Here is a 13,240-nt window from a genome sequence, read left to right on the forward strand (position 1 = left end):
CTAACACACACAGGTGTAAAAAGGAGCCTAAAAAGTATTATGCACATATGGATGTTTGGTTTACCTAGTTATCAGAGGGTAACCATAGGATTATAAAGACAGAGTAAATCAGTATACACTGGCAGAATGTTCACCAGATTACACTGGTTTCTTGTTTCAGCATTTATCCCCTACTTTGTTGGGGAACAGTGTTAAGAGAAAAAAAACTACACTGGAAAGTGGAAGTGATGCATGAAAAATAATAGACAAGAAAGGAAACACAAATACAAAATTCTCAAAACTGCAATTGGTGATACCAGTGTTCAAGGACTGATAAAACCAAGTGGGAATTTTGGACATTTGCTAAACAAAACAGTAAAGTTAGGAGTTATGCTCCTATATAAGTTAATTGCATTTTTATTCTAGGGAAGAAGAAAAAGATACCCTTCTGAAGCAATCTGGGGAATATTTAAGCATACATCATATATTCACTAGCTAACAGAAATTATCAGCAAGCTTGGGATCTCCTGGAGAATGCTCCAAGTATGCATCAACCGAGAGCTCCCAACACGCATATCCAGCAAGTGGAACATGTTCTGAGCAGTAAGACATGTTCTGAGACAGGAGAAGAACTTCACTTCAAGAAGTGATTCATCAAATCAGTACTGTGTTTTCACCAGACTAAACAAAGGCAAAAAATGAAGATCAGAGACAAAACAAGAGAGCATAAGAATGACAAAAATAAAGGTATGCTGCTCTGCTATTTGGACTTTAGATCTGCATGTCTGGAGTAAATGCATTGATATTCCAGAGTATTTTCAGGAATTGGTTCAATAAAAGACATAGTACAACCTATAAAACCAACAAAGATAACTTTCTTGGAACTGTTGTTTGTTTTTTATACCCCTCTCTACAAAACAATATAAAAATAAAGTGTCCTAGCTAAAGGTATTTTCTTCACCATTAGCATAACACGATTAGAAAGTCACTAAGATAATTGCACTGGATTAAAACACAGAAATTGTCAGCACTATTGACCTCGTAGCATGACTAAAAAGTAATTCTCTCCTATAAAGACTGAATAAACAAGCAGGAGATCTATATGACAGACATATAAAGCTATGCCATGATGCTGAAATTCCTCAAACATTGGACATTTTATGCAAGCATATCCTAAAATAACATCAGGGCCAACATAGGTCTATCTCAATAGCTCGAAACAGTAACACATGCCATGTATGCAGGAAGGAGTAGAATGTTTGAGTAAATTCGAAAATACAGAGAAACATCATCCACAGCTACACATAAGAGCACACAGTGTTATCATTAGTTCTCTGCTTATCAAGAAGGAAAACACTTATCTGCTGTTATCAGTCGAATTTTCCTTCATCTCCCAGCGAGAACATTTTATTTAACAGGTTAGAACAAACTGGATGCTACAACTTATCTCACCGTTTCGTTCAAGCAAGTGAGGGTCAGAATGTTTCTTGCCTATATCTGCAAAGGACCGAACCAGGGGAATCCGATTGCTGAATTTTTTCTCATTCTGATGATGGTGCCTTTTCAGAAGGGCCTCCCTAACATTCTCTCTTATGGATTCATCCAGCTGGCCAGAGGCAATCATGTTGTCCAAAACCATATCTACAAAACACCAAAAAATAATTTTCCTTATATATATATATATAAAAACCCCACACATATTAATTTATTTATTTCATAGGCATATCTGTATTCCATATCTATGTTTCATACTCATATCTGCAGTTCATATCTATATTTCATATGCATGTCTATGTTTCATATTCATATCTACAGTTCACATCTATATTTCATATGCATATCTATATTCCAAATCAATGCTTAATACTCATATCTCACTCACCGGCTTTAAGACTCTGAGGTGTGTTTCTGGTTTTGTGTGGAGGGTTCTCCACTTCTAGTGGAGGGTTATTGAGCACATAGATGCTTCTCCTTGATAGATGCTTCTCCTTGAAAGGGAGTCGCTGTTGAAATGAAATAGTTTCATAGTTTCATAGTTTCATTCAAAAACTATGAAACTATTTAATTTCAACAGCGACTCCCTTTCAAGGAGAAGCATCTATGTACTCAATAACCCTCCACTAGAAGTGGAAAACCCTCCACACAAAACCAGAAACACACCTCAGAGTCTTAAAGCCAGTGTTGCCCCTTTTGGAAGTATATAACTATACAAAAATAAAAGTCACATTCTATTGAGATTAATTTCCTAACTCTGCAGTCACCTTCAGATGACCTAAATCCCTGCAGCTGACAAACTTCATGCAATTCATATGCTTTAGAAGATGAAGTATTACATCATCTAACAGTAGTCAATCAGTGGTCAAACAACAAGTTTCAAAAGAGCACCTCAGTGTGCCCACACCAGGAAAAAGTCTGTAGTCTGGGAAACCATCGGCTGTGGTGAAAAAAGAATACCTGATGTATAACAGTCAATTGCACTAATGGTATCAAGTTACCATCAACAAGTCATGGTTAATAATTATAGTATTAAAGTGCACAAAATAAGTCCTAAAATGTTCTGGTCAGATATTCACACTTCATCTGTAAAAACAAAGAACACACTCAGGGATTAGAACATAAAAGCAAATTCTGGACCTCATCCTAAGATAGTATCATTCAGGGTTGGAAGGGACCACAAGGATCATCTAGTTCCAACCCCCCTGCCATGGGCAGGGACACCCCACACTAGATCAGGCTGCCCAGAGCCTCATCCAGCCTGGTCTTGAACACCTCCAGGGACGGGGCCTCGACCACCTCCCTGGACAACACATTCCAGGGTTTCACCACTCTCATGGGGAAGAACTTCCTCCTCACATCTAGCCTGAATCTCCCCACCTCTAGCTTCATTCCATTCCCCCTAGTCCTATCACTACCTGAGATCCTGAGAAGTCCTTCCCCAGCCTTCCTGTAGGCCCCCTTCAGATACTGGAAGGCCACAATTAGGTCACCTGGGAGCCTTCTCTTCTGCAGACTGAACAGCCCCAACTCCTTCAGTCTGTCCTCATAGGAGAGGTGCTCCAGCCCTCTGATCATCCTTGTGGCCCTTCTCTGGACACACTCCAGCACCTCCACATCCCTCTTGTAATAGCGGCTCCAGAACTGGACACAGTACTCCAGGTAGGGTCTCACCAGGGCTGAGTAGAGGGGGAGGATCACCTCCCTCGACCTGCTAGCCACACTTCTCCTGATGCAGCCCAGGATCTGATTGGCCTTGCGGGCTGCAAGTGCACATTGAGAGCTCATGTTGAGCTTCTTGTCCACCAGCACCCCCAAGTCTCTCTCCTCAGGGCTACTTTCCAGCCAGTCACTGCCCAGCCTGGATTTGTGCCTGGGATTGCCTCGACCCAGATGCAGGACCCTGCACTTGCTCTTATTGAACTTCATGAGGTTGGCTTGTGCCCACCTCTCCAGCCTGTCAAGGTCCCTCTGGATGGCCTCCCTTCCCTCCAGCGTGTCTGCTGCACCACACAGCTTGGTGTCATCAGCAAACTTGCTGAGGGTGCACTCAATGCCACTGTCCATGTCACCCACAAAGATGTTGAACAAGACAGGTCCCAGGACTGATCCCTGAGGGACTCCGCTTGTCCCTGGCCTCCACTGGGACACGGACCCATTGACAGCCACTCTTTGGGTGCAGCCATCAAGCCAGTTCCTTATCCATCTAGTGGTCCACCCATCAAACCCATGTGTCACCAGTTTGGAGACCAGGATGTGGTGCGGGACAGTGTCGAAGGCTTTGCTCAGGTCCAGGTAAATGACATGTAAAGATATGTAAATGATATGTAAAGGTAAAAGATATGTAAAGGAGGTCCTACTCATCCAGTGTAGCTCCTTGTAAGTGAAGTAAGGATCAGCTCTTGACAGCTAGATGAAGAAAATGTCAGTAAGCGTGCACATCATCAAAACCATCAAGTTGGTTATAAATTTAGGAATAAAGTATTTTTTTTTAAAGTGTTGGTGCAACCTGCTATCTCATCTAGTGTGTTTGCTCTCATGTCCAACATGACTGTCCCGTTGAGAATACAGCTTCGCAGTTCAAAGAGACTGTGCAGGGACAGAGTTGCTACATAAGGCTTGCTCCAGCGATCACCACCGTCTTCAACATCCTCTTCAAATTTCAGCCACCTGAAATGCAGACACATGCATATATTTACATTTCTCCCTGAAGACAGACAGTTTGGAAAACAGTCTTATTCCTCCCTGTGGCTTCTGTATGACAGAGTAGAGGAAATCCCGTCAGCTCACACCAGACAACAAAACTGACTGACAGTCACATTTTTATCCCACTCACCTGTTTTAGTTTAATCAATTTTGTTTCTTTTGGTTTGAACAATACCTGTCTGGTCATAAATTCTTATGAACTGTGTGGGATTGTGCCTTGTTACTTGATTTGCATAGCTTGATTTAATCAATGTATTAGCATGAGAAAGTTGTCTGAAACACATCGTATACCATGTTCAGGTCTCCAAAAGTGCCAAGACAGACAAGCTAGGTAATACCAATATGTGTAGCTATAAATTGATCTCGATTATGTAACACCAGTGAGTCAGAAACTAAATTTCTGCAAAAGCAGGCATGCCATAAAGTAATTAGAAGTACTGAATGCAGAAGAATTTATGATGACTGTGAATTGTAACCCACGTGGGCCAAAAGTAATCATAGCACCCTGCAACATTCAGATGTGCCATTTGTAAAAACAAAACCAAACAAGTATTACCTAAAAAGAACATATGCAAATATCCAAATTTTATTACATTTGAGCACAAAATCCTAGCATTAACATATCAGCAAAGACAGAGCAAAGATATTTCTGAGATAGCAAATACTGTGTTCCATGGCTGAACACCTGTATTTATAACTAAGCACAGCTGTACCTTTCACAATGCTTGGCATGACCAGTTTTAGCAAGTCAATGCCACACTTGAGAAACTATATATTGATTCTTCCAAAGTTGGACCAACAGTAAAAAAATATTTGATTTGGTGAGGGAGAATTGAGTGAGCAACTACAGAGGTCATGAAAATTCTAACCTAGACCTGGTTTGCAGTTCTTTGGTGTGCCCCAAGGATCAGTGCTGGGCCCTGTGCTCTTTAACATCTTTATTGATGATCTGGATGAGGGCATTGAGTCCATCATCAGTAAATTTGCTGACGACACCAAGTTGGGGGCAAGAGTTGATCTGCTGGAGGGTAGAGAGGCTCTGCAGAGGGACCTCGACAGGCTGGACAGATGGGCAGAACCCAAGGGCATGAGATTGAACACATCCAAGTGCCAGGTTCTGCACATTGGCCACAACAACCCCATGCAGTGCTACAGGCTGGGGTCAGAGTGGCTGGAGAGCAGCCAGGCAGAGAGGGACCTGGGGGTACTGGTCGATGGTAGGCTGAACATGAGCCTGCAGTGTGCCCAGGCAGCCAAGAAGGCCAATGGCATCCTGGCCTGCATCAGGAACAGTGTGGCCAGCAGGAGCAGGGAGGTCATTCTGCCCCTGTATACTGCACTGGTTAGGCCACACCTCGAGTACTGTGTCCAGTTCTGGGCCCCTCAGTTTAGGAAGGAGGTTGACTTGCTGGAACGAGTCCAGAGAAGAGCAACAAAGTTGGTGAGGGGTTTGGAACACAAGCCCTATGAGGAAAGACTGAGGGAGCTGGGGTTGCTCAGCCTGGAGAATAGACTCAGGGGTGACCTTATCACTCTCTACAGCTACCTGAAGGGAGGTTGTAGACAGGCAGATGATGGTCTCTTCTCCCAGGCACCCAGTACCAGAACAAGAGGACACAGTCTCAGGCTGCGCCAGGGCAGGTTCAGGTTGGATGTTAGGAAGAAGTTCTATACAGAGAGAGTGATTGCCCATTGGAATGGGCTGCCCAGGGAGGTGGTGGAGTCGCCATCACTGAAGGTGTTCAGAAGGAGATTTGATGGGGTGCTTGGTGCCATGGGTTAGCTGTTTGGGTGGGTTGGATTGGTTGATGGGTTGGACACAATGATCTTGAAGGTCTCTTCCAATCTGGTTTGGTTTATTCTAATAAAGGTTTATTCTAAAATCACAAGAAGATACACCTTGAAACAACCTACTTGTTAAGCATACCTAGCTGTTTCTTTCCATTCATATTCTTCTCCGTCCCTGAAGCAAAGTTCATCCATTTCAGTGAAGAGATCATGGGGAATGTGTTCATCATCATCTTCAGTACCCAAGATAAACTGCACTCGTTGGGATGGAGTATCTTGAACAGGAAAAAATGGAGCAAGAGTATTCATACTTTCTATTATGCTTGAAACACATCACAGTTAAACACTCTCTCTCAGAAATATGCAACACAACATCATCTTGAAGACACATGAGAAAGAAATGTCGATGTTTCTTTTGCTCAAAAGGAGGTCCTTTGGAAACTTGTTCCTGTTTCTGAAGACAATGCATCTGGAAATTTATGTTCATGCAATGCAGTTAAATACTTTTAGTTCTTTTATAGGTTAACAATATGAAAAGATCAACAGCAAAGTTGGTTAAAAAGTTAAAATTAACATAGCAAAGGGCTGAAAACTTGTTTGCAAATCTGAGTACAAAATAAATGATAGCATCATGACACAGACACTAATTAAAGGAGGAAAGAACACCACTGGACAGAAACAAATACCCTGGCTGCCCTAAGTAATAGTTCAAAATGCTAAATAGCTGGCTTTTTGTTTGCTCTTGGGGGAATTTGGTTGATGTTTTGGTTTTTGGTGTTTGTTTTGTGGGTATCCAGACACCAGTATTCTTAAAGCAGTAGACTTTTCAACAGAAAAAACTATCAACCTCCTCATTGCATGGATGGAGCACTGTATAGAAAATAGCATAGGAAAGTAGAAATTACATAGGTAAAACGCTCAGGAAATATTCTAACTACTCATAGTATAATGCCAAGTTGAGCAGGGTCAGTAATAGCTCAACAAAGAAAATGTAACTATTTTTGTTGATCAAATACCAGCAGCAGACTTCACTGTTATGAACAAAACTTCAAAAAAAAACCCAAAAACCCAAAACATAAACACATAGATTGAGAGATATTTTTAACATCTATATTTGGCCAATGGCATCCTGGCCTGCATTAGGAATAGTGTGGCCAGCAGGAGCAGGGAGGTCATTGTGCCCCTGTACTCTGCATTGGTTAGGCTGCACCTTGAATACTGTGTCCAGGTCTGGGCCCCTCAGTTTAAGAAGGACATCGAAACACTTGAACATGTCCAGAGAAGGGCAACAAGGCTGGGGGGAGGCCTTGAACACAAGCCCTATGAGGAGAGGCTGAGGGAGCTGGGATTGTTTAGCCTGGAGAAGAGGAGGCTCAGGGGTGACCTCATTGCCCTCTACAACTACCTGAGGGGTGGTTGTGGCCAGGAAAGGGGTTGGTCTCTTCTCCCAGGCAACCAGCACCAGAACAAGGGGACACAGTCTCAAGCTGCGCCAGGGGAGGTTTAGACTCAAGGTGAGGAGGAAGTTCTTCACCGAGCGAGTCATTCGTCATTGGAACGGGTTGCCCAGGGAGGTGGTTGAGTCATCGACCCTGGAGGCGTTCAAGGGGAGATTGGACGTGGCACTTGGTGCCATGGTCTAGTCATGGGGTCTGTGTTGATAGGTTGGACTCGCTGATCCTCGAGGTCCTTTCCAACCTAAGTTATACTGTGATAAAGATGTTTCAATTCAAGGGAGAGCTTTCAAATTACAATGGTTCAACAATGTTATCTCATGGAAGGTTGAAGATAGAAAAGTTCAGGTAGATCTCAATTTTAAAATGTTTACTTTGTTCACCAAAATGTCACTCTCACAGGTGCTTGGTCTGAATGCCCAGCTGTACACTGCAACTGCAGAACACCACCTTCTAGATTTAGACAGGAGGTCAGAGTTACTAAAAAATTTCATTCAGAATTCTGCTCTTGCACTGTTGTTCTGGCATGTGGAATTGTCCAATAATATCATTCTGAAATGAGCTCTTGGGCACAAACAACGTTTGCTATCAATGAGTATCTACAGCAGATTATTGTCCCTAAACTAACACAGCCCTAAGAATCCTGCCATATCCTGTGTATCCAGGATAGAGGGGTAACCACCACGAGAGAAGTGAATTTCTACCTATTGAATATTACTTGCTGCTTCAGAACCTGTACAGCTAAGCTCTACAAACATAAGATCAAATTATACTGATTTGTGTGCAGGAAGAAAAGTTTTGAAGATGAATGATACAAACAGCTGTAGGAGAATGGTAAAAAACAGCCTTGTGAGAAGTATTGCCATTTGAAAATTCCTTTGTTTCAGAGAACTGACCCCATGTAGAACATTATCCTAGTAACAGAAAGATGATCGTATCTATGCTTAAAGTGAAACTCTGAATCAGAACTTCCCTATTCATTACAGTAGGAATAAAAGTGGGTTTGCAGTCTTGAGGAAAAAACTGCTAAGTGTGATTTCATTTTAGAGCATGACATGAGGATAAGGGGCAGGTTGGAGGTAAGGGGCAACGTCTGATCCAAATCTAAACCGTAGAAGGCAATGTAATTCCTTTATCATTTTAAGAGACAGTAACAATTTTAATAGTTCATTGATCAAATTAGAATAGAATAGACCAGACCAGGTTGGAAAAGACCTTAGAGATCGTCAAGTCCGACCTATCACCCAACACGATCTAAGCAACTAAACCATGGCACCAAGTGCCCCATCCAGTCTCTTCTTAAACACCTCCAGTGATGGTGACTCCACCACCTCCCTGGGCAGCACATTCCAATGGCCAGTTTCTCTTTCTGGGAAGAATTTCTTCCTAACATCCAGCCTAAACCTCCCCTGGTGCAGCTTGAGATTGTGTCCTCTTGTTCTGGTTGCCTGGGAGAAGAGACCAACCCCCACCTGGCTACAACCTCCCTGCTTCTTCACAGCTCCTAATTTCAAAAATTAACTTCAAATAAGTTCAAAACACTACACAACCTGAAAAAGGTGCCTAATGTAAATAAAGCTTTTTATGCTGCAGGCAAGTATTACAAAGCTCTAGTCTAACCTATTCATTGCAGGCCACTTAACATCCACATAGAAACCTGGATGAAATCCAGCAACTTATGATTTAGATAAAACATGACCACAAAATCCTTGCCCAATTCTAAATATGGAGATATAAATGATAGTGAAATAAACAGCACAACACAATATTTAAGCACAGAGGTTACTACATGTTTATGTTTACAAGCCTTATGAGGAAAGACTGAGGGAGCTGGGGTTGCTGAGCCTGGAGAAGAGGAGACTCAGGGGTGACCTTATTGCTCTCTACAACTACCTGAAGGGAGGTTGTAGACAGGCAGATGATGGTCTCTTCTCCCAGGCACCCAGTACCAGAACAAGAGGACACAGTCTCAGGCTGCGCCAGGGGAGGTTCAGGTTGGATATTAGGAAGAAGTTCTATACAGAAAGAGTGATTGCCCAGTGGAATGGGCTGCTCAGGGAGGTGGTGGAGTTGCCGTCATTGAAGGTGTTCAGGAGGAGACTTGATGGGGTGCTTGGTGCCATGGGTTAGCTGTTTGGGTGTGTTGGATTAGTTGATGGGTTGGACGCGATGATCTTGAAGGTCTCTTCCAACCTGGTTTGGTTTATTCTAAATAAAGGTTTATTTTCAAGAGACAAAGTGAACTTACTCAACAGCTTTCTTACCATACGATGGAGACTCTCGACCATCCTCTCTGTCAGTTTCTTTTTCTTTTTTTCTCCTGTGATGCCTGTGCCCACGATGTCTGTGTCGTCGACGACCTTGCTTTCCAAAGGGGACATGAACTCCAATATACACAGCTCTGTGGCCTGTTCAAGAAAGTTTGATAGGAAACAATTAAACAGAAACCCACTTCCTGTCAAAATTAAGAGTGTTAGTCAAAGAGATGAGCTCAAGAAAAAGAAACCTAAAAGTACTTGGCAAAACTACCTTTAATGAAGCAGTATTACTATTTGCTTTCTGTCCTTCCCAGGTGTCAAGAAGCTAGTGCTATACTCATTACCCTGAGAAATTTGGTAAGAATATGGCCCAATTTAAGAACTCCATTGTGAAACAAGTAATACAGACACACAAGCTTGACCTGTAACAGTGGCTGAAGATAATGTGATAAACACCAGGGCAAGGCAGAGAAATTACATGATACTCCTCATTTGCAGGGATTCAAATCAGGACAGTTGTTGCACTGCCAAGATGTAATCTAGTTCATTTCATTAACAAATCACCCATTCTTTAGAGTCTGCAGTGAGTTTTCTCTGCTTGAAACACTTGAGCGTGTCCAGAGAAGGGCAACAAGGCTGGGGAGAGGCCTTGAACACAAGCCCTATGAGGAGAGGCTGAGGGAGCTGGGATTGTTTAGCCTGGAGAAGAGGAGGCTCAGGGGTGACCTCATTGCCCTCTACAACTACCTGAAAGGTGGTTGTAGCCAGGAAGGGGTTGGCCTCTTCTCCCAGGCAACCAGCACCAGAACAAGGGGACACAGTCTCAAGCTGTGCCAGGGGAGGTTTAGACTCAAGGTGAGGAGGAAGTTCTTCACCAAGCGAGTCATTCGTCATTGGAATTGGTTGCCCAGGGAGGTGGTTGAGTCATCGACCCTGGAGGTGTTCAAGGGGAGATTGGACGTGGCACTTGGTGCCATGGTCTAGTCATGGGGTCTGTGTTGATAGGTTGGACTCGCTGATCCTCAAGGTCCTTTCCAACCTAAGTGATACTGTGTGATACTGTGTGTGTGAACTGCCAATATTTGTTCAAGTACCATGTGAGACACACCTAGGTGAACCTGATGTGCAATTCTACTATTGATTTTGCATCGACTTAGAAGCATAAGGGAACTTATAGTTGGAAGTATATGCCAAAACATCAAATAACTTACTAAGAAGTTTGGGGAGGGGTGTTTCTACTCTAGAAGTTTTTAAGACTTATAGGCAGCGCATGCACAAATTAATACACACTACTCTTTAAAACGTGTACTCTCAACACTGTGTTTTCCCCTTTCACATTAAGGCAGTACCTCCCATCAACAACGTGGCAAAAGAAATCAATCGACAGCGTTACAGACGTATTGCTACCATGTCTGCTGTAATGGAATTAGCATTTCAATTCCTTTTTGAGCAAACAATCTCAGGAAAAGAAACATTAACTACAAGCCTAGAGGTTAATACTAAATACTTTGTTTCATACTGTACAAGAGTAATTACAGAAGGCTGACGTTAACAAAAGGAAAAGGAAGTGGTTTTTTCCCAGCTCTTAGAGAGCTGCAAACTCAGCGAATTTATAGAAGACAAAATCCTAGGAGCTGACACTGTAAACATGCATGCATGTTACAAGTGGATATAGCACGTGTACACACACTAGAATAAGGATACTGAAACACACTGGCAATTACAAAGCTTTCAAAAAATAGAAAGCAGCAGTATACCAAACTTAGTCTCCAAGAAAAGCCAAAAAGATCAAAACCCCCACTTTTTAAAGCAGTGTTTTTTTACAGTGCTACATAAGGGAAAACACTGAGAAGAAATCAGCAATAATGCATAAGCATGTTCAATGTTTAATTTGGCCAAGGTTCCTTTTCATCTTGTAAGACCTGCTTCTTGACAGATTCCAAACACTAGTTGTAATTAGAGTCGACTGATTGGCACTGCTACCAAATCTGAAATCAAGCATACTAAAAGCTATTTATTTCCATGGAAGAGTGGAAATAAGATTAATTTGTTGAAGCATTCATCAGTCCTATGTATATGGAAAGAGATTTCTCTTGTGAGTTTTCTTGCAGCAGTAAGACCCAGCCCCCGCTGGGCCGCCTGAACTCCACCCTACATGACTACCAGGTGCAATGCAATTCCCAGAAATTTAGTGCAAAAGTGACACCTAACCATAAATCAACGTGCTTAACATAGAATATGACTAGGTGATACCACTAACAACGACCATGTTCATGATGTCATCACAGTGCAACAATCTTATGCAAATCTACAGCTCCATTACTCACCACATCCCACTCAAAAATGCCTGGTACAACCAAGTAACCTGTCGCTCACTGCAAATGCTGTTACCATCCTGCAAGGATTTTTTAGGGGGTATTACATATTTAATTAACAAGTATTAAACTATAGTTACACATAGAGTTAAGACTTTTTACAGTATCACACAGTATCACTAAGGTTGGAAGAGACCTCAAAGATCATTAGTCCAACCTATCAACACAGACCTCATGACAAGACCATGGCACCAAGTGCCACGTCCAATCCCCTCTTGAACACCTCCAGGGACGGTGACTCAACCACCTCCCCGGGCAGCACATTCCAATAACAAATGACTCTCTCAGTGAAGAACTTTCTCTTCACCTCGAGCCTAAACCTCCCCTGGCGCAGCTTGAGACTGTGTCCCCTTGCTCTGGTGATGGTTGCTAGAGAGAAGAGACCAACCCCTTCCTGGCTACAACCACCTTTCAGGTAGTTGTAGAGGGCAATGAGGTCACCCCTGAGCCTCTTCTCCAGGCTAAACAATCCCAGCTCCCTCAGCCTCTCCTCATAGGGCTTGTGCTCAAGGCCTCTCCCCAGCCTTGTTGCCCTTCTCTGGACACGTTCAAGTGTCTCAACGTCCTTCTTAAACTGAGGGGCCCAGAACTGGACACAGGACTCAAGGTGCAGCCTAACCAATGCAGAGTGCAGGGGCACAATGACTTCCCTGCTCCTGCTGGCCACACTATTCCTAATGCAGGCCAGGATGCCATTGGCCTTCTTGGCCACCTGGACACACTGCTGGCTCATGTTTAGGCGGCCGTCAATCAGACATAATTTATCAGACATTTATTCATTGTTAGGAAAAAAAGAAACACCACAACTTCCTGGAAAAAAAGGAAGAAAAAAACATTTCTAGAAACAGGGTGTGATATAAGAGCAGCTTGTTTAAACATTCATAACAAGCCCCTTTTGAGCAAATGTTTAGATCATTGCACAAAAACCCTGCTGGTGATTACTTTCTAGAAAGTTTTGGGGACTTGAAACCGCTCAAGATTCTACTTGCTGAAAATTAGGACTGGTATGCCGCTCCTGTAAGTTAAAACAAAACCCCCACATTGCTTCCTGTACTAAAGAACAGCCAAAAATCCAATACAAATCTTTCAAGAGTCCCCATCCTAAACAATTCACCCCATTGTTACAAAAAATGTTAAATGCTAATGTGATCATTTCCATAATCAAAGACCATCTTGTTGCATGGAG

At 42.8% G+C, this 13,240-nt stretch overlaps 1 protein-coding gene across 10 annotated transcripts in view; it reads right to left on the reverse strand.

The window, feature by feature from the left end:
* The window catches only part of SLC4A7 (solute carrier family 4 member 7), a 103,051-nt gene that overhangs the window by 42,748 nt on the left and 47,063 nt on the right, over nt 1-13,240 (reverse strand). For 8 of the 10 annotated variants that reach the window (XM_068152884.1, XM_068152889.1, XM_068152880.1 and 5 more), the window contains exons 3-6: nt 9,686-9,829; nt 6,107-6,242; nt 3,983-4,143; nt 1,432-1,620 (exon numbers count right to left, since the gene is read on the reverse strand). In XM_068152884.1, the coding sequence (XP_068008985.1) occupies nt 1,432-1,620; nt 3,983-4,143; nt 6,107-6,242; nt 9,686-9,829 (630 nt within the window). The remainder of the gene's footprint in view (nt 1-1,431; nt 1,621-3,982; nt 4,144-6,106; nt 6,243-9,685; nt 9,830-13,240) is intronic. The other 2 variants (XM_068152886.1, XM_068152888.1) reach the window with 1 other exon arrangement.

This window comes from Melanerpes formicivorus, unplaced genomic scaffold (assembly GCF_026170545.1).
Source record: "Melanerpes formicivorus ecotype bairdi unplaced genomic scaffold, bMelFor1.0.p_v2 SCAF_24, whole genome shotgun sequence".
Lineage (NCBI taxonomy): Eukaryota > Metazoa > Chordata > Aves > Piciformes > Picidae > Melanerpes > Melanerpes formicivorus.